This window comes from Lepus europaeus, chromosome 7, assembly GCF_033115175.1.
Source record: "Lepus europaeus isolate LE1 chromosome 7, mLepTim1.pri, whole genome shotgun sequence".
Taxonomy (NCBI): domain Eukaryota; kingdom Metazoa; phylum Chordata; class Mammalia; order Lagomorpha; family Leporidae; genus Lepus; species Lepus europaeus.
In genome coordinates, this window is record NC_084833.1 from 30488492 (window position 1) to 30513179 (window position 24688).

The 24688-nt window shown below is 48.7% G+C and overlaps 1 protein-coding gene across 1 annotated transcript in view; it reads right to left on the reverse strand.

The window, feature by feature from the left end:
- Positions 1 to 24688, reverse strand: part of EHF (ETS homologous factor) — a 40515-nt gene that overhangs the window by 15683 nt on the left and 144 nt on the right. The window contains exon 2 of the mRNA XM_062198038.1: positions 3856 to 3955. Coding sequence (XP_062054022.1) covers positions 3856 to 3952 — 97 coding nt within the window. The 5' untranslated portion in view covers positions 3953 to 3955. The remainder of the gene's footprint in view (positions 1 to 3855; positions 3956 to 24688) is intronic.

Consider the following 24688-nt stretch of genomic DNA (forward strand, 5'->3'; position numbering starts at 1 on the left):
CCAGCTCAGGTACCTCAACTTACAGCAAGGGCTCACTGTCCTCTGAATTTCCAGGAGACATCATGGTCTTTCTCATAGTGGCCTTTGTTATGTTCTGCTTGTCTTTAAGAGCCTCTGGTATGGTCTCATCCTCCTTTGTAGATTGTATATTCAAGGTCAGAGACTCTTACTCACCTTTGTATCTCCTATAAAATCTACCCAGAGACCTTGCCATCGTGGTTGCTCACTACGTGTTTATTTAGTAGAATTTGTTCCTGAAGAAGCACTTGGGTAAGAACCTTGAAGAGTTGTACAGTGTATTATGAGGTGATCAATGCAGATAGCAGTGAAGAAGTGAAGTTCATTCAAGTAACTACTGCTCAGCCTCGACTGTGCTGACCACTGAAGCATGTAAAGATCACATAGTCTGGGGCTGGCGCTGTGGCATGGTGGGTTAAGCCACTGCCTACAAGGCTGGCATCCCATATGGGCACCAGTTCGAGTCCTAACTGCTCTACTCCCATCCAGCTCTCTGCTAATGTGCCTGGGAAAGCAATGGAAGAGGGCCCAAGTGTTTGGGCCTCTGCCACCTATGTGGGAGATGCAGATGAAGCTCCTGGCTCCTGTCTTTGGCCTGGCCCATCCCAGGCCATTGCAGCCATTTGGGGGAGTGAACCAACAGATGGAAGAGCGCTCTCTCTCTCTCTCTCTTTCAAACAAATAAATTAAAAAAGAGAGATCTTGCATCCTGGGTATATAATAAGGCCAGGAGACCTTAGAGTTCCCTGGAAGGCAGAGGTGAAAGGGAGCAGTCCCTTCCAAGAAAGGTGAGGAACAAGGGCCAGGGGTGATGCCGCTGCAGCCCACTAACTGGAGCAGGTGCAATCCAGCTGACACAACATGCAGATACTTCCACAAACTCAAGGTTGGCCCAGTGGAGGAAATGCAATGCCAACAGACTGTCCCTTTTTCTTCAAGGTCATCCTAGATGAGAACGTCTCAAAATTCACCGTGACCATGAATCACCAGGGACGGGACGATTGTCCAAATGCAGAATCTGATTCAGCAGGCCTGGGGTGAGGCCTGAGTTTCTGCATTCCTGACAAGCTTCTACACGATGCCCCTGCCGCAGGTCTGTAAGGCGACTGGTGCTAGAGGGCTCAGAAAGGCCTGATCCCCGTGATACCTATGGCCTAGCCCTCAACACTCCCAGAGGAGAAGGGGCAGGGGGAAGTGTTTCCAACACAATCCCACTTTTTCTAACACCCTCAGGATCCATCCTCTGCTTCCAAACCTTAGAAGCACTAAGATCAGGAGGTCAAAATAATTTAGGTCACAAAAGTGACCACCACTGACAATAGCTGTCACTCACAGTATGTTTTACTTCTTCCTTTTTTTAAAGATTTATTTAGGTATCTGAGCTTTACTTCTCATCCTCATGGCCACACAGAAGCAGCCCTAAAAAGGATGTCTTTAGTGTTGGTGTGGGGGAAGGGATAAGGATTGAAAACTCGAGTTCAAAAATCTGGTTATATAGAAGAATTACCAAGACAGGCAATTGGCCTAGTAGTTAAGACACTGATAAAAAAAAAAAAACAAACTCTGTGTGTGTCGGGTGCCAGTGCTGTGGCGTAGCAAGTGAAGCTGCTGTCTGCGGTGCCTGCATTCCATATGGGTGCCGGTTCAAGTCCTGGCTGTCCCACTTCTGATCCAGCTCTCTGCTATGGCCTGGGAGGGCATTGGAAGATGGCCCAAGTCCTTAGGCCCCTGCACCCACATGGGAAACCCAGAGGAGGCTGCTGTGTCTGGCTTCAGATCAGCACAGCTCCAGCCATTGGGGCCAATTGGGGAGTGAATCAATGGATGGAATCTCTCCCTCTCTCTCTCTTCTCGCTCTCACTCTCGCTCTCTCTGCTTCTCCTCTCTGTGTGTAACTCTGACTTTCAGATAAATAAATAAATCTAAAAAAAAAAAAAAAAAAACACCTCTGTATCCCACATCTGAGAACCTGGATTCAATACCCAGCTCCAGCTCCTGACCCCAACTTCCTGTTGATGCAGACTCCGGGAGGCAGCACATGATGGCTCAGTAGTTGGGTTTCTGCCACCCATGTGGGAGCCCTGGCTTCAGCCTGGCCCAGTCCCAGCTGTTGTAGGCATTTGGAGAGTAAATCAATGTGCTTGCTTGCTCGCTCTCTCTTGCTCTGTCTCGCTCACTTGCTCTCGCTCCCTCTTAAATAATTGAAAAGAAGAGAGTGAGAGAGAAAAGAAAGTAAAAGAAGAGAGAAGAAAGGGAGGAAGGGAGGGAGGGAGGGAGGGAGGGAGGGAGGGAGGGAGGGAGAAAGAGCGAATTTCCAGACGCATAACCACACAGAGCTTAGACTAGCTGTTTCTGTTTTCCTCCATTTCTGATGTCTCACACCTATAGCTGTTTAAGGGTGGACTGTCTATTTTCAGTGGCTCCCCGAGTCCTTTGTCTTCCTTTTCTGAAAGAATTGCGTTGCTATGACACTGCAGTTCTGGGTCAGCCAACAAGAGGCCACAGCTTTCAACAACCCAACAACAGGCTAGGAATAATCTCTTCTGCAAACTTACTAGGCTCTAGCTGGAAGCACAGTTCCTGATATTACATCCTGTTCAGACTCAGAACATCACAGAATTGTGTCTGATAGCTGCTGAGGGAAGACTCCCCCGGCAGGCAGTGGGTCCCTCAGCTTCCGGGAGTTTCAGGAGGAACCCCGAAAGTCCTCGGGGTTCAGACCTGCTCTATCCTGCCCCCATCAGTCTTGATGGGGAGCTGAGCCTTCTTTGGGGCCTCTGAGAGTTCAGAAATAAACACACCACTCAACTTCTCCCTTCCTCTAGCTTTCTCCAAAGCCAGCAGGAGGAACACTGCCCGAAAGAAGGGCGCCCAGGGGTGCCCAAGACTTCCTGCTTCACGTGGAAGTTTCCTTCTAGGTTCCTCCAGGGAATCTGAGGTCTGTGACGGAAAATGCACCTGCCCAGAAAGGGCAGAGCTTTGGTAGGACGGATGATTGAATAAGGGAAGGCCACCTAAGGCCACCTGTTCACGCTTTCCACCATGCGTGGCTGGGAGTCCAAATACCAAGAGGCAGAGCTCCACGTGGATCAGGGCCACTTGTTGGAGAATCCAACTCTCCCAATATCCTGCCACTCCTGCCTCTCCGACTCTGCTCCCCAACAGGCCAGTTCCACGTTTCAAGGCAAATAAGGTCAACAGCACCTCTGGCAAGGAGATTAGCGACAGGAGTGGAATAGGATGAGGGCCAGCACTTGGATGTTGGATGTGCAGCACTCGGCTTCCCCCGGTGTCTTCCCAACGGGGTGAGCAGCCCCGGATTCTGCAACAGATTCATTCTGTTCCGATACATTCCCCCCCAAGTTCTGATCAGTATGTTGTAGATTAAAGCTCTAAAGCAGAGCGCCTATCTCCTCCACAGTCTCCTCTCCCTTTCCTAAGGTGGAAGATGATATACAAAAGATCAGTTGTGGTCCTCTGCCCCTTAGCCTTCCTGTCTCTGTGTGTTAAACACACACACACACACACACACACACACCCCTACCTCCTATCCTCTCCCAATATCCCCCAAAAACAAGCTTCCCCTACCCTCACTGCCAGGCTGCCAACCCGGAACCTTGACTTTTCATTGGAGATGATGGAAAACGAAAGTGAGTTTTTGCCCGGCGCCCTGGAGGTCAGTAGAGAACTCTAGAAATCAAGAGCTATCCACGCCATCGCCTCAGCCTCTCCTGGATAAAACTTTGAGGTTTCAAACGTTCCCGTGGAAGAGGAATTCCAGCCCAGGAAGAATCCCCAGGGCCGGCAGCGACGCCCGCGCCCGCAGGGCCCCCTTACCGTTGCACGTGGAGTAGCTGTCCGCCCAGGCGGGCTGCTGGTGATGGAGACTGTTGCTGGGGTTCAGATTCATTACACCACTCCCTTCCAGAATCATGATCTGTAAGGGGACCAAACAGCCCATTCAGGCAGTGAGGGTGCAGATCCTAGCGTTACTTTAGGAAGAAAAGAAAAAAAAAACAAAAAACAATGTGTCCTTCCGCCCATGGCCACAGCCCTTTCAGCAAAAGCAAAACTCAATGGCAATTAAAAATGTCCAGGTTCAATTTTCATATGCATGAGGCAAGTTTTTACAGCCACCCATTCATAAATGAATAATCTCTGATCAGAAATGAAGCGAGAGGAAAATGCGATACCTGCTCCCAGGGCGCGTCTGGCTAGGATCCAAGTATTTTACAAAAGTGAAAATGCCAAAGAGATTGTGTTTAAAGTGGAATTTCAATCAATGAAAACTCGAGCCGGAAGCGGGGCAGGCCCAGCGCCTACACAGGAACTCCGACAAGTCCCCGGCCCAGCCCAGCCACCCGGCACCTGGGGTCCCGGGAACAGGTTCTCCCGGGTGGTGCCTGCTCCGGGTGGGCTGGTCCGCAGAGGGTCCAGTTAGGTCAAGAGCTTGGCTACGTGATCATGCCATAACTCAGTGGTTTCTCTGACAGACACGGCCCCTTTGTGGGTAAAGAAAATGAAATTGTTCCTCTCTGGGGGGAAAAAAAAAAAATCATGATTAGGTTTTCTTCTCCGGTTGGAGACCTGGAGAATTCAACCGACTTCCACAGGCATCTTCCTTCCTCAATCTGCAGGATTGCTTTCCCGGGAAAGACCTGGGGAAGAGCTTTCTTCCATGGACCTGTGGCGACTTTCTGACAGCGTGGCAAGTCCTCACTCGGCACACCTTCTCTTCAATCATGGGGCGTGCACGCTGCCCCCGCTGCTGGGCTGGCCACCCTCCACTTACAGACCAGACCCAGCAGTGTGTTCAGTCATGCAAAGGAGCAGCAGCCTCTTTCCAGAAGGCTCTTGCGCTTTCCCCGAAGCTGTAAAAGTACCTTGCGCATTGTAAAATCTCGGGGTGGAGAGAGGCATCTAGCTTTATAGCAGGAGACCGTGAACACTTGTCTGTTTTGAGGCAATCTTGCACCCTCGAGGGTCACCCATGCCCACCCAGCATGATTCCTGCTCTTGATATCTCCTGATTTAGCTACTGCTCCTCTGGTCCTGCCTAGGGCCTGAGGTTGGAGAACAGGGGTGTGGGAAAGGTATAAAAATGTACATATGCCTTCATTGATTCAACCGTATTTATTGGCCCATTCGTGGGCTGGGTGCTGTGCTAGGTACCAGGGCTAGAGCAGTGATTAAGAATTAAACGAGGCTGGACTTGAACATTTGTGATGACTGTGAGCATTGTCAACACTGTTGCCTTGTAAACAGTCAGGTCTGAATGCAGCCTAAGTAGCAGGTGGAGAAGGAAAGAGAAGGTAGGAATGGTGGCCATCATAACCGTACAGGAACCCTGGTGGGGAGATCAGAAAGCTGGGCTATATGTCCAGGCTCCCCAGGTAAGAACTTTGAAGCCAGAAGAGCTGGAGTGGATTCCAAGCTCTCCTACTTAACGTGCTAAGATTAGTCCTCACTCACACAAGTTCCTTCACCTCTTTGAACCCTGGTTTACTCTTGTGCAGAATCCAGATCATCATACCGAGGCTGGATATTGGTTGGAGATTAAATGAGTTTCTATAGGTCAAGAGCGTGTAGCACAATTAAACAGGGCAGGCGTTAGGAGGAGGAGAGTCATTTCCTGTCTGGATAACCGGAATCAGAAACACCGCTGGGCCTCAGTTCCCCCATCAGGTAACTTGAAGAAGGTGACACCACTGATTTCCAAGTTCATGTTCAGATCATGATCCTCACCCTTGGAGAAGGAAAGCCAACTCAAGACAAGCATCTCTCTCTCTCTCTCTCTCTCTCTCTCTCTCTCTCACACACACACACACACACACACTTTTTCTCTCAAGAATAACCCAATATTTTCCTACCCAGCTTTCTAGAGCATTTGCCCTAAAGCTAAGAAATCAGTCTGGGGACTTCAAGGCAAAAGACAATGTCCAGGTCTGCAAGGAAGGTAGCTGGGGGAGGGGTGGACATGGCCCAGTCTCTTGTTTGCTCAAGGCTGGGCTTATTCCTTGCCAGCATTTGCTCAACCACAAGCAGTGGAAAGGTTACTGTTTAACCCTGAATGTACTGAAGCTCTGAGCCCAGCCCATTTGCACCAAGGGGTTGGCCGTCCAGGCTTGGAGCAGCCAGGCTGGGAAAGATTTCCCTGAAATTTTTACACCAGGATGTGCTTACAGGGCTGTTTCAAAGTGGTCTTGTCAGTGGGAGCAAGACCTACTGGGTCAACTCAGAGTTACCACCCCAGGGTTTGCATCCACTGCTTCCCAGTCAACAGAAAGCAGGGTGATGGGACGGAGCGCCCAGTCGTTGCGGCTGGGGAGATGAGAGCTCAGATTTTTCTTCTCCTTGACTCTGGATAACCTTGAGAAAGTTCCAAATCAGGCTAGCCCAAAACTTTATGACCCTCCCTTTCCCCACCTGTAAAATGGGAACAACGCCAAACTCAAGGAGTTAGCAGAGTGAGAACCAACGAAGCCATTGTACATAGAGCGTTTAGCAGGTAATAAAAAGTGAGTTCAATAAATGTCTCAGGGCCAGTTCTCTGCTTGTGGCCAAATGCTCAGAAGCCCTTTTCCTGAAGGCAGGCATCATTTCTCCATGACCTTCTGGAAGCTTCCAGAACTACCCTTTACCCAGAGAAGCCTCAAGGAATGCAGGACCACAGCTGCCCCACCCACCCAGCCACCCCCTCCAGAGGTGGGCCTGTATGCCAGCATTGATCCCGGCTGGCACCCCTTTTCCAAGGGAAAGGAGCCAGCGTGGTGAGGGGCCCTTTTTACAGGGTGCACTAAATGGTTACCACTCATAAAAGATTTTATGTGGCTTAACCCTTAGTGAGTCACAGTTCACTTGAGCTCACCCAGGCTTGTGAGCAAAGAAGGTCAGGGTCCCCAGCCCAGCAGGGAACAGCAGGGACAGTGCCCCCAGGGTGGGCCCACGAGGCTGAGGCTGGCTTGGCTGAAGGTCTCAGGCCAAGTCCTAGCCCTGTGAGGCCCAGTTTTTCAGTTGTAAACGAGGATGTTTGCCCCCAACAGCCTGGCAGGACTGTTGAGAAGATCAAATGAGATCATGGATAATAAATGTGCCTTGAGAACTGTAAAAAAGCTTTATTATAACCAACCCACCCACAGTCCCACATAGACCTTCTATGGTGCGCAGTGACGACTTTATGGGGTATAAAAAGTGGTCCCTTTAATTTAAAAGGAGGGGATTGTTAATGTTCTTTTTTCAGCTCCCTGCTTTACCTTCTGCATAGATTTCATTACTTCTATTTTTTTTTTTATTTTTTTTTTTTTGACAGGCTGAGTGGATAGTGAGAGAGACAGAGAGAGAGAAAGGTCTTCCTTTTTGCCGTTGGTTCACCCTCCAATGGCCACTGTGGCCAACGCATCTCGCTGATCCGATGGCAGGAGCCAAGTGCTTCTCCTGGTCTCCCATGGGGTGCAGGGCCCAAGCACTTGGGCCATCCTCCACTGCACTCCCGGGCCACAGCAGAGAGCTGGCCTGGAAGAGGGGCAACCAGGATAGAATCCGGTGCCCCAACCGGGACTAGAACCCGGTGTGCCGGCGCCGCAAGGTGGAGGATTAGCCTGTTAAGCCACGGCGCCGGCATTATTTCTATTTTTTTTAAAAAGTGCCAAGTATGTGAAGGAGAGACTTTGGAATCAAAGAAGCCTGGATTCGAATCCCAGCTCTGCCTCTCTCTCTCATGTGACCTTGATATGTTAATCTTTCCAAGTCTCAATTTCTTCACTGCTTTAAAAAGGAGGGGGGTGGGGGTGGGGAGCAATACTGATTTTTCTTTAAGCCTAAGGGCTGTTTTGAAGGATAAATAATAAAATGGATTTAAAGGTGTCTCAGCCAGTGCCTGGCACTCATGCCCCCAATAAAATCCATTTCCTTTCTTTAAACATTAATTCTCAAGGAGTTCCTCTAAGACCTTGCTTCTTCCAGCACTGGGTCTTCCATTCACAGCCTAGAGATTCCACCCTGTGAATCAAAGACGAGCTGGCACAAGGACCCCAGCTATAGAGGGAAATGGAGGTGGGGTGATGGGGGAAGGGGATTGGGGGGCTCCTCAGCCCATCTGAGCTTCTCAGTGCATGGCTGAAATTTGGGGTGGACTAACTCATTGTGGGAATGCCCTGTGCACTGTAGCATGCTGAGCTGCACCCCTGGTTTCTGCCCACTCAATGCCAGGCCCCTGGCCCTAAAATCCCCCAGAGCACAATCACATGATCAGCCCAGTTGTGAACCATGGTTAAAAGCAAAGCCCATGAAGGCAGACAACACCCACTTCACTCCTACTGGTGGGGCAACCTTGGCCTTCCGTAGACTTTCCAAGCTTTCTCCTGTCCTGGGAAACTCACACCTTAGTCCCCACCTCAGGGGCTAGAGGACTAAAAGTGATAAGGGACCATGCACCTGCAGCATGGTGCCTGCCACGCGCATAGTGACCTAATCAAAGCAGGCTTCAGAAGATAGATGGGGCAGGGGATCCCCTCTTTGTCCCTTCCCAGGTGGTATGTATTCGGGGAATATAAGCTAAATCATTAGGTGGACTATCAAAAACTACACACGTGGGGCCAGCATTGCGGCACAGCAGCCTAAACCTCTGCCTGGAACATTGACATCCCATGTGAGCTCGGTTTGAGTCCTGGCTGCTTCACTTCCAATCCAGCTCCCTGCTAATGCGCCTGGGAAAGCAGCGGAAGATGGTCCAAGTGCTTGGGCTCCTGCGCCCACAGGAGACCTGGATGGAGTTCCAGGCTCCCGGCTTCAGCCTGGCCCAGCCCTGGCCATTGCAGCTATTTGGAGAGTGAACCAGCACTTGGAAGATCTCTATCTATCTATCTATCTCTCTATCTCTTTCTAATTCTCCCTTTGTCTCTGTAACTCTTTCAAATAAATATTTTTTTGAAAACTACATGCACACACACACAGGTTTTATTTTAAATCCAAAGAGAGACACTGACTGTGGATTATCCTTCCCAGGCAGAGCAATGTATCACGCTGTGCCTCACGGATTGCCCAGACTAACACAAGGGCCAGAACTTCAGCTGCTGGTTCAGGAGCTGATAAGACTGACAGTGTGGGAGACGGGACTTTATTTGAGGAGAAGGTGCAGGCAAAGCACAGACAAGCGCCTTCTGCCAGGCATACAGCCAGCACCTGTTCGGCTATAGGAAGCAACTCCCCTCTGAATGATAAGCCAGAGGCTTAGCTGGGCTGCTAGGACATGACCGATTCAAAGCTGGCTTTTGCAGCGAGACTGTGCTATGCTGCTGCGCCCAGCAGCCACAGCCTGAGCAGCGGTGGGAGACACAGGCTTCATTCTGTGCCTCACTTGTTCAATGGAAAGTTTTACATAGATATCCATTCCTATGGTGCCCCGAATTGCTGCTGTGCCAGCCCCACAGAGAGACAGCCATGGCCCTCTGCGCCCACCTGTCCTCCAGGTGTCCATCAAAGGTTGGCTTCCCTCCCAAGAGGACTCCCTGGCCACCACCACCACCACACACACACACACACACACACACAGGCTGCACCATTGCAGGAAGAAAATGGACGGGAACCCGAGCAGCTGGCCTGACCCTATGGCTTATGTGGCTCACATGTTGGCTGTTGGTCAGTGGCAAATTGTGCATAGGAGAGGGTCAGGCCTAGCCACAGAGACAGAATCCAACCAAATCTGAGTTGGGAAGATACATTCAAGGGTGCAAGCAGCTTCGAACTCAGCCTTGCCTCACTGCATGCCTGGAGGGCACCCCTTGGGTATAACAGCTCAAATGGCAAAGGTTGAAATTGTGGTGCCACCCCTTGGCTGGTGACATTGACCTTGGGGAATTTCTATAGCCCCCTACAGCCTCAGTTTCCCCTATGAGAAAATGTGGAAAAAATGGAGTTGGAATGAGGATTAAAGGACAATGTATGTGAAGCCTTCAGCACGTTAGCTCACATGTGGAAAGTGTCAAGATCACTTCTTATCATAGGGTCTGTGCATGAGTCTGTCTTTAAGCTGGATTGGTTCACTTTGGGGATGTGCTTGGGGTAGGAGAAAACTCCTCAGAAGCAGGGGGGTGTGATGGGTGGGAGTCTTGGGCTCTGGAGTAAGATGGCCATGATTTAAATCTTGACATTGCTAACTCACTAAACAGGGCAAGCTTAGACAAGATAGGTAACTACCCTGGGCCTCAGTTTCCTCATTCAGAAAATGGGGATGCTAGAAGGGTTGTTGAGAGACTAAATGAAATGATATCTGCAAGATGCTTGAGAAACTGTGATATAGGAAGTATTTGGTAAATATCACCTTGTCTTTATAATAGTCGTCATTGTCACTGTTTAGTGAACTTCCAAGAAGGAACTTGAGGCCCAAGTGTATTTCAAGCAAAGCCTCAGATATCTATCACCTGCACGGTATTCTCCAAGTCCACCTGCCTGGCCCAGGCAAGGCCAGGCCTGGCTCCCTCTCTGCCCCAGACACCATTCTGGGGGCTGCGGTGGGATGCACCATTACTGCTGAGTGATGAACGGTGAGGCTCAACCCCTGCTCACAGAAGCCATGTGGTTTTTTCCTTGAGGGCACAGTTCTTGCCAAGGGACTGAAAAGCACCCTCCTGCTCCCCTTCCTCTCCCCAGACTCACTGTGCCTGTGGCTGTCAGGTGCAGTAGGAGAGCACGCAGCCCCAAGCTCCGGGTGACCACAGGCACAGCATGCCCACACACCACAGCTGGTGAGCAGCTGTGAAACAAAGACGAGGGACAGTTGCATGTCTGAAATGCAAGCTCCTAGCACAATGTGGCTGAAGGGCTCCGCCATCCTTCAAGGTCCCTGAGCACAGGGGAGACTCAGAGATTGCAAAGAATAGAGTGTGGGATTTGGGAAAACAGGGGCAGAAAAGCAAGAAGCAGAAGCTGTGAGACTTTGGCAGAGAGCTGGAGCCAGGCATCTCAAAACCCAAGAGGCTTGGCCCAGTCTCAAGACTCCACACAGGCCACCAACTGCTCCCCTGGCCTCTCTTCTTGAGTATGCAAGGGAACCTCCTGAGAGAGAACAGCACAGCCACACATGGGCCCTTTCAGCTGGAGGGAAGTCTACTGTAAAAACAATAACAATGGGACTGTAGGAACTGGGACGTATTGAGCACTTAAAATGTGCTAGCTCTGTGCTAATAGTGTCTCATGCTTCATCTCACCCAAGGCTGACAACTCTGCGAAGCATTATGTCATTCAGTGGGTGGCCCATCTGAGGCTGAGTGGTCATGTGACTGGTTCAAGATCACAGAACTTAGTAAGAAGCAGAGCTAGAAGAGAATTGAAACTTGGACTGTCTAGAAATAAACCCTGGGGATGCAGCCACTCTCTGCTGGGAAGGGGGGTGCATGGCCAGAGAAGCAAATGTTGCCCTTGATCTATCCATCCTTACTCCCACTCCTGCACCAGACTTGGTCACAGCATTCGTTCTCTCTGTGCTGTCTCCTGCCTCAACCCTTTTCTCAAGCCAATATACAAATACACAGACAGGCACACATGTACCTACATAGGTACACACTCTTGTCTATATGCATACATACAAACAGACTGAATGTCAACAAATGCTCCCCCTAGGACTCAATAAAGTTATGTTCAAATTCTATATTTGAGAAATAAATTGGCCCATGATTATTTATGTTTTACTTGAATTAGACCTCGGGCCAAAAAGCAGGGTTTGTTGCCCCTGCAGAAGGGAAGGTACACTGGGAACCAGCAGGCCACAGCACAGATCTTCTGCTGGGCTTGTGCCTACATTCCCAGCCCCGGGGGATGGAGAAGCAAGGCCACGGACAACCTTCCTCCCAGTTCCCTTCTCCAGTCAACCACATCACCGCCCCCACCCCGAGTGCCACGGAGCTGGCTGCCTTGTGGACGTTGTTGCTTCTCAAGCCAGCAGAGCTCTCAGCCTTTTAAAGCATTACTTTTATGGTGACAGCGATATCCAGACCATTCCCAGTCCTTCATCAAAGTTACCATTGGGTGCGCTCACAGCATTTGCCTAAGGATGTTGCAACAGCTTACTGACTTCCTGTTTCAATATGACTGGTGTGTCCAAGGACTGCTCCCAAGTAGGAGAAAAGAGAATTCACGTATATGTGAAATGTAACTGAACAGAACCCTACAGACACTATTTCATGTCTTTACAAATGAATCAAGATGTGAGTCAAGCTTGGGGAATGTACTTGATGCCCTTACATCACAGGGAATTTCATACCTTCATAGTGTATCTGGAAACAGACACTTCACGTTCCTAGAGCAATATCAGATGTATTATTCCTGGGATTTCAAGCATTTTCATCACACATTATTGGGAGGACAAACCTGGGTCCCTTACAGGTGCACCTTATCAACTGCAAGCCATTTGGAAATACACATATTAAGCCGATCTTAATCAGCCTCGGCTCCAGACCCAAACAGGACGGCACCTACCAACAGCAGCGGGCACCAAAGTTGATCAAATGACAAGATTGCTCGAAATAACTCCTGGCGCCTTTATCAATGTCGCTCAGATATGACAGACTAAGAGTAGGGCAAGTGTTGCCTTTTCAAAGGTCACTGAGCCTTTTGAGACCTCAGTAGAAGCTAAGGCTCTCTTTCAAAACTGCACATCTATTTTCATTTGCACAAGTGTTCTGTGAGCCCTAGTCTCTATGAAGACCATCCATCGACCCCCACAGATCTGTGGATAGAAATCTCTTCAGAAAGTCTCTCTTGCATTCCCATTGAATTGAAACTTAAAGAAAAGTTTGTAAGAGAGTCAGGGTTGAGAGACATAAATTTACTCTGACCTATGAGAGAAGACCTGAGAGGTTCCAGTGCTGACGTCTTACCTGGCTTGAGTGTGGTCTCATTCTCCCATGGTTCCTTCCTATCGGCAGCTGACATAGCAACCATGCTGTTTCCTGGCAGGGTTACTCTGGGCCTGAAAATTCACCATCACCCTTGAACTTCAAAGTCTGTCTCCCCAACTCGGCTCCTTTCTCTAGTCTTAAACCAAGTGACCATAAAGTAGAGGGAAGAAAATATAGCAGAAACACAGACCCCACTTTGTGTGACAACCACAAGTCTTTGTAGGTCTTTGTAAAGGCCTGGAAGCCCTCGGGGTTACTCCTATGATGTTAATTTTCCCTCTTGGCTGAAGAAGCCATGCAGGTTTCTCTCAACGTGTGCCCTATAAACCACCTGTATCATCATCCAAGGAGACATTGAACTTGAAGTTTTGAGGGTCCTACCCCAGACCTCTGGATCAGAATCTGCATTTCTGAGAATCTCCTTGCACACCGTCCCCACTAAGAATTCCTGGTCTAGAGACTCTCCTCGATTTCCTACCATAGGATAAGCACCTCCAGGAGCTCTCCATCCACAACACAAGAAAACCCCTGTGAAGTCAAAGACACAAGATGTGGGCAGGAGAATTCAAGCCCCAATCCATCTGTGGAGACTCCTAATTACCGTATCATTTGCCCATTTGAGAGAAAGCGGTTGCAGACAGTCAGAACCCCTGAACTGCCAAAGTCCACGATGGATGACTGCTTCTAAGCGTGCATTCTGCAGGCTGGACAAACAAGTCTGGCCTCAGAGTATGGCACCTGCCGAGGGTCTCTCTGATGGTGACTGCCACCAAGAAATTCTTGCACCCGCGTGAGCCAACCCCACCTGAGTCCTTCAAAAGACTACATCACCACCCTGGATTTGAGCCTCATGTTTCCCAAGAATGTTGGTGTCTCAGCCTTCGGCAGAGAGAAACTATCACTGAGAAACTGCTTACCTAGCTGCTGGAAGTATTTATTTATATAAATTCAATTAATATATATTTATCAAATGTCTACCAAAGGCTCACCCCTGAGCTAGGTGCCAAGGCCATAATAGTGAACAAAACAAGGACACCGCCCTGCCCTGATGGACTATTAGCAAGGACACCACTTCCAAAACAATAGTAGCTCTTTCCAAAGTGGCCTGAGCGCATTCCCCACCTCCCATGGGGAATGGAATGGAGCAGGAGCCCAGAGAGCCAGGAACCGATCCTCCTTCCTCCAACAACACCGGGCCGGTGCCTTCACAGAAAACCCGCAGGAAGACATGCAGTTGGCAGACAGGATAATGTTTCTGAGTTTCACAGAGCAGCCTCAGCCAAAACCAATCTCCACTCAGGGCAGAATAAAGCAGTGGGTTGTCTGGATGGCCGAATGTCTCTCCCAAAGACAATGGCGTGTTTATGCGGCAGAGGGTTAAGAGCAGGTTGTTAACATAAAACCCACCGTAAACAGAGCTGTTAATTCGGTCCCCTGGCAGGGGCTTCTGTTATCTTCTCAATGCCTCCCAGAGGGGATAAGCCCTACTTTTTCATTTGAGTTGGCAGCAGAGTTATTTTTTTGCACCTGTTGCTCTGCTCCGATAACAACGCAGTTAAGCATTGATTTGTTGGAAAATAAACAGAAAAAAGCAAAGAAAGGCATCTGCCCAAACAGCCTGAGCTGGTTCGACCGAGCATTCATGCCAATTTGTTTTTCCTATAAAACCAAAGAAAACCCTGTGCTTTCAGTCTAGATGCTACCCTCCCACTCCCTCAGAAGAGAAGGAGGTATCAAACAGGCCCACAGGAGCTGGCAGGCCAGAGAAGCCAGAAGACACTGTACTTTTCCATTGGCTGCTCCGGTGAGGGCACTGAGGGGTAGCCAAGGCCTGCAGAGAGATATGGCCAGCTTCCAGCCAGCCAGGTTCCCGATCATGAATCAGATTAACAAGGGCAGAGAAGGGGCTGCTGGGATACCATCGAAACCCAAACCACACTCTTCCAAATGATTGACTTCTGAAAGTCAACATGGTCTAGAGAATAGGTGTGGTCCGTGGGTTGCCTCCTGAAGCGGAGACTCAGCAGAGCTGAACCTTAGACCGGCCTCTCCCACGGACATCCTACAGCGGGCCCTGGGCCAAGAGCACAATTTGAATCCCCCCTGGCCCTAGACCACAGCTGTCCCGACGCAGAAATGAGGCTAGCATACCTACCTCAAAGAGGGGCTGCACGGTTTCACTCGTGCTCGGCCAAGGGGGGTGAGGTCCCAGGTCCCGGGTGGAAAGAGCCTGAGATGTTTGAGGTGTCATTCCTGCTTAATCCAAGCATCACCGCACTCTGATCTCTCATGAGTTTGTCAATAGCACATGATGAGCAACGGCCAAAAAAAGGGCTACCAAGAGCTAAGTAAATCACTCAAATGGAGATCATGAACAACACTAATTAAGTGATGGCATCATCACCCAGCCCTCAACATACATAGCAAGCCTCTTAACGCCTCTGTTTAAGCTTTGGAGAAGAAAGCACAGACCTGGGCAATATGGAAGGTCCCCTTCCCCCAGACACAAAGCTCCCCCAGGCATTGTGTCAGTCACAGGGCCTTGGTTGCCACCAGACCACTGGCTTGATGGGGGAGTCGCAGCAGTGGGGAAAGGCCACAGAAATGTCACTCCGCCAGGAGCATTGAGAACAGGGTGTTCCGACAGGGGAGGGATATGGCTGGCTGAGCACTCCCAAGCATTCTTGTCATGAGCAGGGCAGGGAGTGGAGTGCCTCCAAACCAAATCAGGCAGCAGAAAAATAAAAGATTTAACAACACCCTCCGTTGACTGAAAAATAAATAAGACCAACTGTGCAGGAATGTGGGAAGGGTGGAGGGAGGTGAGGGGTGGGGATGGGAGCCAAGGAGGGATCAAGATGGACGAGGACAATGGAGTTGACCATTTCGGGAGTCAGGTTTCTTCCCAGGAAAAGACCAAGATGCTCAAGCCAAGGAAAGGTGGACAGCCACCAGTGCAGAATGTCACAGGTTGTATAATTACAAAACAACAACAAAACTATGACAGTGATGATAGTTCATGTTCATTGAGCGTTGATGACATGCTAAGGAGTCTAGCTAGGCTTTACATAAATTATCTTATTTAATCCTCACAACAACCCCAAACATGGGTACTAATATTATCCCCATTTTACAGATGAGGAGGTACAGAGAGGTTAAGCAACTTGCCCAAAGACACAGGTCTAGTAAATGGACTGGCCAGACTGTAAGTGCATTAGGGAAGGGCTGAGAAGAGCAACGTGACTCTTGGCAGCTTTGGATATGGAAGCTTGTGTTTCTAAAGGGGAAGAGGATGCTTGTTAGGACCTTGGACTTCTCACTTGAAAGCTGAGATTCTTCGAATACAGCTGCCCTCACTTTTCACCTAAATATGAGAAGGAGACGTATTGACCATCCTTGAACCCTAATATGAAAGTTCTCCTTCAGTGCACATCATTCCCGATTCCTACAGAAACATCAGTTCACGGCCACTCAGACCTGTCTGCCAGAACTTCTGTCTGGGGGGCAGGCATTGTGCTGCAGCAGGTTAAGCTGCCACTTGAGTCTCCAGCATCCTATATCCGGTTCAAGTCCCGGCTGCTCGACTTCCCATCCAGCTCCCTGTTGATGCACCTGGGAAGACAGAAGAAGATGGCCCAAGTGCTTGGGTCCCTGCCACACCTGTAGGAGATCTGGATGGAGTTCTGGGCTCCTGGTTTCAACCTGGCCCAGTCCCAGCTGTTGTGGCCATTTGGGGAGTGAATCAGCAGATGGAAGATCTCTCTCTCTCTCTCTCTCTCTCTCTCTCTTCCTCTCTCTCTGTCACTCTGCCTCTTAGATCAATAACTAAATCTAAAAAACAAGACCAAACAAAACAAACTTCAGTCTGGCTTCCTCTTTAATACCCCAGCTTGACTCAGGGGTTGGGCTTGTCTGCCTGAAGCCACCTCAGACTTATTAATAAGCATGATAAAAGAGCAGTAATGACCACGAGAGAAAAACTGTTGGAAAACACGGGGAAATTATAGCTTCTTAAAAGAGTACCTGATGTCTGAGCCGTCACACACCCGTCCCGATGACAGACCTGTGTGTGTCATGAACATCGCACCGATGACAGCAAGGCTGTGTGTGCTCATTGCCGGGAAGCCCAGGACCGTCACTCAGAGAAACCTAGGAGAGCTCTCTGCCTCTCCTACCATTGCTGTGTCTATGACCATGTTGTAAACCTTGGAAACAGTTCATTGCAAGCTAGCTGTAAAATACAGACAGGGCCTTCCAAGGCAGCCCTTGGGAGCTGGGAGCCATTATCACCCTTGCAACTTTTGAAGCAAACAACATTTGAGCTTGTGGATAAATCAGAGACCCTCGGTTTTTAGAAGAAGTGGAGTTTTCCTTCATTAAATGGCAGTAGGCAGGACAGCCAAGTTCCCTTTCAGTGTCTTCCTAGGAGAACAACAGGCTCTCAGCACTCCGGATCTCAGTTTCCCTCCAGAACAGACCGTGCTGTCTCCCCCAGCTCACTGGTTTATGCAGCGAGCCCTCTGGAAAACAAAATGAAAACGAAAAATCCAAACAGCTCCCTACCAGAAAGACGTTACGAGAAAAGGAATCCCCTCCTGCCAATTAATCAGCCATTCTGCCAGTCATTTTGGAAAAAACCTTTGCAGCACAAATAAAACTGTAAAACTCACTAACTCAAAAACTCTATCGCCCCTCCTCAACAGCCTCTGCTTTCCGCCAGAGAGCCGCTAGACGAGCAAGGTAACAGCATGCAGGACGCTCTCCATGGCAGCCTCCCAGGCTCCCAGCTTGGGAAATCATCAGATAGCCAAATAACCTTACCACATCCAGAGGCAGGACCAGAGATGTAATCTGAAGGGCTTAGGACACAAGGAAAATGCAGAGCCTTGTTCAAAATGTAAGAATTTCAAGACAGCAACAGTACAGCACTAAACCAAACACAGTCTTTCTAAGAATGGGGCCCTGTATAACAGCACAAGTCATACGCTCATGACCTTGACCACCCCTCCCTGCCCTGGGAGCCAGTCCCAACGTATGTCTCCACCTGCACCAATGTTCCATCACCATGGAAGGTAGGAGAGTCTGTCTTTGTCCCGGGAACTATCTCCTTAGGTTGTCAGGAAGATTAGACGAAGTATGACATAGAACCTTGCTGACAGCAGGTACTGAGCAAAAGGTGGCTCTTACTGCCATCACCATTGTTACTAGCATAATTATCTTCATTATACCAAGGTCCCACCACAATTCCCAGGCTACCTACAGACAGGCAAGACCATCACTCTTGTCTGTTCAGAAGTCATTTCACTAGCCCTGCATGAGAGAATGCTATAAATTATGGGCTTTCACCTTTTATTCATACCATGGACCAATTCTGCATTCTGGTAAGGACCCCTTCTGAATTGTCCTAATTAACAAAATATTTTAAAATAAATGTATGGCATCATAATAATATGTGTGTTTTTTTAATCAGCACACCAAACAGGAAACATTACTACAGGTTAAGTAAGTTTTGTAATGATAAATACTGATATTTTGAAATATCTGCAACAAGTGTAATTAATATGTCATGAAAATGCACTCTCTTGATGACAGTCACAGCTGCAGCTGATACTAATATGGAGTTTTGTTTGCATTCACAGTGAAAGAAAATGTTTAACTTTACTTAAAGGTTATTGAAAATATTGTGATTTTTTTGACACTCAAATTCATAGACCCCTTGAATTCTCTCTGTGGACACCAAGAGATCTTTGGGCCCTAGTTTTACTAACAGCAAAGACTGCTTGTTCCACCCACTTCTACACAGGACATTTGAACAATTCAACAAGAGGCAGACCCTTCAGTGTCCGAGCAAAGTAAGCTGGTAGGGATTTTTTCTCCCCAAAGCCTCTAGAATGCCCAAGATGAAGGCAATGGTCGGGCAACATCTGGAGGTACTCTCAAGAATGTTCGGGATGGGCCATGGTATATAAAGTTGCAGTTAGTCATGTGAACTTCCTGGAGAGAGATCATGTCTGGCCCCTGCGCACCAGGCATCAAGACACCGGGGTGTTTCCATGCCTGTGTGCCCACCGCAGGTCTTCCCCAGGACACCCCCATCCCGGATTGTGGTTTGCAGCCTACTCAAAATAAGGCTCAATTTGGAGGTCCCCGATTAACATGGTTTATCCCATCTCCCAGCTGTCTATCTTCCCTGGTAAAAACCCTACAGCATTTTTCCCCCCAGAAAAATTACAGAACGGAAGCCACGTTGATCATTACGGGGAAAGATATTCCACAATTTCATCCTCATCCACTCCAACCCAACAGAGACTCACTGAAAAACACTCAAACTGAATATTTATTCTTGACTTCCATTCCTCAGATTGCTGAGCATCTCCTCACAAACATTTGTTCTGTTCCAGTGCTTTCACATTCTTTATTTAACTTAATCCTCACAACAGCCCTATACAGAAGATGTTATTAACCCCATTTTCCAGAGGAAGCAACTCAGATGCTACGGCTTATTATATAGTGCAACCCAAGTCACTCACCTATCCAGTAGCAGCGTCAAACTTGAACCCAGGATTCTAACTCTAAATCCAATGCCTATCCCAGCTGCTTCCAGGCCGCAAAAACTCAAAGTCTCTGCCCCACCAGACAACAAGCAGTCACACTTTGTTCTTCATCAGCGTCCCTTGAACACAGCCTCTGGCCAGCGGAGTGAACGCGGCTGAGCGGTGAGCTGGGTGCTCTGGTTTTTCAAGTGGACATAGCTGAGGCAGAGACTGAGTATAGGGCCCATCTAAGGCCTACTGCAAAAGCAAAACAAGTCTTGTTGGTGATCACTATGACTACTCCAGGAGACGGGCGTATTTTCCAAGCTCCATTGTCACATACAAAAAGTAGAAGACCCTCTTTCTGTTCCAAGAAAGGCTCAAAACTCTTGGACGAATTTTGTACCAGGCTGAGAGAGGGCTGGCAGAGTGACTGCAGATTCTCAGATCTATAACTGGGCCAGCAAGGATCCAGGTCCCAAGATTATCTGTTGTGTGTCTATGACATAGAGTGACAGGAAAGTGGCACATATAAATTTTTTATTTCACCACAGTTACGACATCAAAGAAAAGTAGACATCCAGACAAGGGCATACAAAAGTAAAAATAAGCTGTTGTGTTAAAATGGTGGGGTTAAGGAAACAGTTTGTTGGTCTAATAATCCAACTATTTGGGCTATTTCTTCCTTCCTTTCTTTGCTTTATCAGAAAGTACGTTTTGGGTCTGGCATTTGGCCTAATGGTTAAGATACGGGTTCAGATATACGTTCCTCGTAAGAGTCCCTGGGTTCAATATATGGCTCTGGCTCCTGACTCCAGATTCCTGATAAAGAGACCCTGGGAGGCAGCAGGTGATGGATTCTTGCCACCCACATGGGAGATCTGGATCGGATTCTTAGTTACTGGCTTTGGTCTGGCCCAGCCCTAGCTATTACAGGCATCTGGGGAGTGAATCAGTGGATTCTCTCTCTCTCTTTCCTCTCTCTCTCTCTCCCCCCTCTTTCCCTCTTTCTCTCTGCTTCTCCCTCTCAAATAAATGAGTAATTTATAAAAACTTTAATTAAAGCATGCCTCCAATGTACCTATCCTGGTCATATTTTACATAATTTGGCCAGTACTCTTTATTAAGAGGCTACTAAGAAAAGAAGTGAGGGGGCTTGGAGGGCCAGGATGTGAGGACGGATAGAAAGAGGAGTGAGAAGTGACTCCAGTGAGCCAGAACAAGGGGCCCAGCCCAGTAAAACAAACCAAAGTTAGAATATGATTAGGTGCCAGTGAAATTGGTTTTCAAAGGAGTATTTTACAGGGTGTCTCTTTTAAAACAAGGTCAATTGATACCCTAGGAGCCTCAGTAAATAGGACACCCTGCTTGACCCTCTTGCAAGTTGGAGTTGCTCCAGATAGTCAACTCAGGCCCTCTGGGAACACGGGGGCTCCAGATGGAGCTGCCCGGAGGCTGGACCAAACATACTCCCCTTACGACTGTCCACAGGGTCTTCCTCTAGGAGAAGGGAATCCATGTCCCCCAGTCTACCCACTACTTCCTGGACAATAAGTTAGGCAAGCTCACCAATGCCAACTCCGCAGAGGCCCCAACTGCCTGAATGTTGACTTTGCAGCAGGCTGCCTCCGTGTTTTATAGAAGACGCCAGGACAATGCCTGCTCTCACACACTGACTGCTCGCTGTGGTCCCAAAGCAGTCTGCTTCAATCCTGCACGCTCAAGCCAGCAGTGGACACATGAGACCCACTGACACAGGTGGTTTGTCATCAGAGAGTAAACTAACACCCCTCCTACAGGCTCCAGGGGCCCGCTCTCTGCTCCTCCATGAACTATATCCCTTGGACAAAATTCTGAAGACCCTAGGAAAGCCATCTGAGGGTCCTGCTGCGTTTCTTTTCTGTCTCATGCTTGTGGGACACTCCCCACCGGGGCCCGCTCTCAGCTTCCACAGACTTGCCCTAATCCTGCTGACTTCCAGGCATAGCACCTCAACCCCAGCTCTCTTGGTCATTCAATCGTGCAATTGAAGTGTCGACATGGAGCTCACGGGCGATCGGGTTCCAACTTCTTTGTCCAGAGGAGAAAAGCCAAGCCCAGAAAGTGGAGTGTGCTGCTCTGGGGTACACAGCTTTGGGAGCACTAGAAAGCCAGCTCTCCTGACAGCCACCCTGAGTGTGTCCCACCGACTGCCTCTCCTACCCGGCACCCTCAGCACTCCAGTGTGGGAGTCTGACAGGCTCCAGGAAAGACTCTTCAAGAAATACACTTTTTTCCCTCTCTGAAGACCAATGACTTTTTTTTTTTTAAATCAAATAACGCTGTAGGATCCATGGAAATTTCTACTCCAGCACATTCCAGCTTTCTGACTTCATAGTCATTTCGTTTGAAAATATGTCCCATCCTAAGGTGAGCCACTGTGGGGAGCGCCTTACTCCACAACACTGTTAGTTCCTGCCTGGCCAAATAGTCTGGCCCTTTAAGATCCTGTCTAATTTCAATAAACATACAACACTAATATATTTTTAATCAGAGCATAACCGCCTGCTCCTTAGAAGAAATTAAAGTATTTAAGATCTTATTGTTAAAAGCTGAGCATGGGAACATTGGATAAAGTTAATTATCCACCTCCCCCCGTCAGTTCTTCACTTGGACAAGATGTGGGTGCCCACTCGTCTCTGTCTTCAGAGACCACCAAGAACCCAGCTCACCCAAGCAGAGGGTCCCAGCACTGCGTGTCAGTTACCCAGTAACGAAAGCAGGTTGAGAATGTGTGGTCTCTAACCAGGGCCCCACCCACAACAGAAAAGATCACCACCTTGACTCCACCAGAGAGGGATCTTAACAGAGAAATGGGCTGAAGCAGCCACAAAATGGCATTACCAAAAACCAGGTTTAGAATTTCTGTTTGGGTCTTTAAAACCGTGCTGTGGCTTCTCTAAGCGTGCGCGCAAGTTCTCTCTTGGTGTCCACCCCACCCCAGCTCTCAGGGGTCTTTGAAAACTGTATCTGTTTGCAAGGACATGCATATGACTCCATTTGGAAGGAGGGAAAAACACTGAACAACTTTCTGCTGACTTACATTGGCCTCTATGTCTGTGCTTGCTATCCCATGGCACGGGGTCCTTACACTGGGCTTTCAGAACACAGGTGCTCCAACTCCCCAGTGCAGGGAGATGGGGAGGGACGGGAGAGACAAGGAAAAAATAAAGCATGGCAAGAACCCAGAAAGCCCACTGCCTTAGACGTGAACGCGGGTCAACAGGCACTCACGCTCCGACCTGAAACCTGACAGGAATTCCCTCCCTTTCCCGATTATCTAGTTGAGTGCAGGTGTGGAAACATGTTGACCTCTCAGTTTCCCTTTTGTCTCAGATAGTCAGGAAGTCAAAAGGTATTGAAAGAGGACCAGTGTAAAGTTGGGAGTTCATGGGAGCACTTTAAGATGCCCATAAACACAGAACCGTGAGTGCAAATGTCGGGCTCTTCTTGGGTCCAGAAAGGCCCAAGGGACTTCTACTGGGCGATCATGATATAATAATATAAGAAAAAATGGGAAAAAATGCCCCCCACATTTTATTTGAATTTAACAAATAGATACTTTTTAATACAAAAGAATAAACAGATCAAATGTGAGAGCTTTTGTAGAAGTGGCGCCTAGATCAAACTCATCTCCCTCCCTGCTACCGCTTCCAAAAGGTCTGGGCTAAGGCCACCGTCTGGAGTGGTAACCCCAAGGAACACAGAGCACAGCTATTCACTCAAAGTAACTTTGTTTAAAATATCTAAAAAAAATCTCTGTAACATACTTTGGAGAAAGATTTTCTCCATGATGTTTATGATTTTTTTTTTCAAATGTGATTACTGACTTCCAAGCAATTCTTCTCTCATGATTTTTCAACACTATTGGCCATTGGAGTGGAAGCTACATGGTTTTCCATGATTCCATACTACAAGATGAAATAGATGAGTTCATTTTCAGTCCCAGGATTTTAGGCCACAAAAAATAGGATAAATGGAGCCTCTGTAAACTGCAAACAGAGCTATTATACTCATTCTTAAAAACTCTGTCAAACCTTTACTGATAGCCTTGCCCAACCAGCAAGTTCTCCTGAATACTACTTCTTCACCTCCAACTGGAAAACGACCCTCCCTTCACCTCAGTGGAGTTATCACACCCCTCTTCATACTACCCTCCTGCCCTTTGACGCTCTGAAGAACCCGCTCTGAACACATCCTCACCTGCACGCACACAGAGCCAGTGCCTGGACTGGACTGTCTGTCTGTTACCAAGTTCTCCATATTCAGCCACTCGCTCACTTTCTCCCTGTTCCCTAGAGCCAGTGCAGGTAGCCAACCGAGGTGCCAGTCCAGCCAGCCTCACACAGTCTCACACTTCCTCTTAAAAGCACATGCTCCCACAACAGGACTGGGAGAAGGCTCAGTCAGTGAACCAGGTGGTGAAGACGTGACCCTCTCACTTCGGCATTATCGACCAGCAAGAAGAGTAAGCCCCTGCTGCTCCCATTCCATTCACCCGGGGGCCAACACTTCTCTGGGATGTCCAAACAAAATCAAAAGAGTCCCTGTTCGGAAGGCATTGGTTGCCGCTGAGTCACGCCCGCCTGTCTGGCTATGATATCCCATCAGGGAACAAAGGGTTACTGTGTCCCCTTGTGATACGGTAAGAACCCTTTGCTAAAATTGATTTTTTTTTTCCTTTTTCTAGACAGAGTCATTGTTAGGTGCTCAGAGCTTCCCAGCGCCCCTGCCTAGGAGGCAGGTGGCTGCCTGGTCACTTCTTCCAGCGTGGACATACATGCCCTTGCCTGTGGCCAGCCATGTCCCCACACTGGAACATATTGAAGATGAACTGGCCTTTCCCTACATACAGTTCATGAGTCAGAAAAATTACCAGCAGAAGACATCTCTAGAAAGTGAGGCCGTGTGTTCTGAGCCCCACAGCGATTTAGCCAAGCAGTTCTTCCCTGAGCTACAGCAGAGCCACCTGTCTCTGCCTACTTGTTTCAGAAGAATTCAACCCAGAGACATCACTTTGCCCCTACAAAGAGCGGGAAACCAGGGGGCTTGGAAATTCACAGGGATTGGGGGTCAAGACAATACAGGCAACTCACAGAAAACAAGCAAAGTAGCCCAACTGCCCTCCAAAATAAGACTCGACTGAGAGCGAGTGAGGAAAGCCAGGTGAGGCAAGCGTTACTTCCTGCCAGCTGCCCTCCAAGA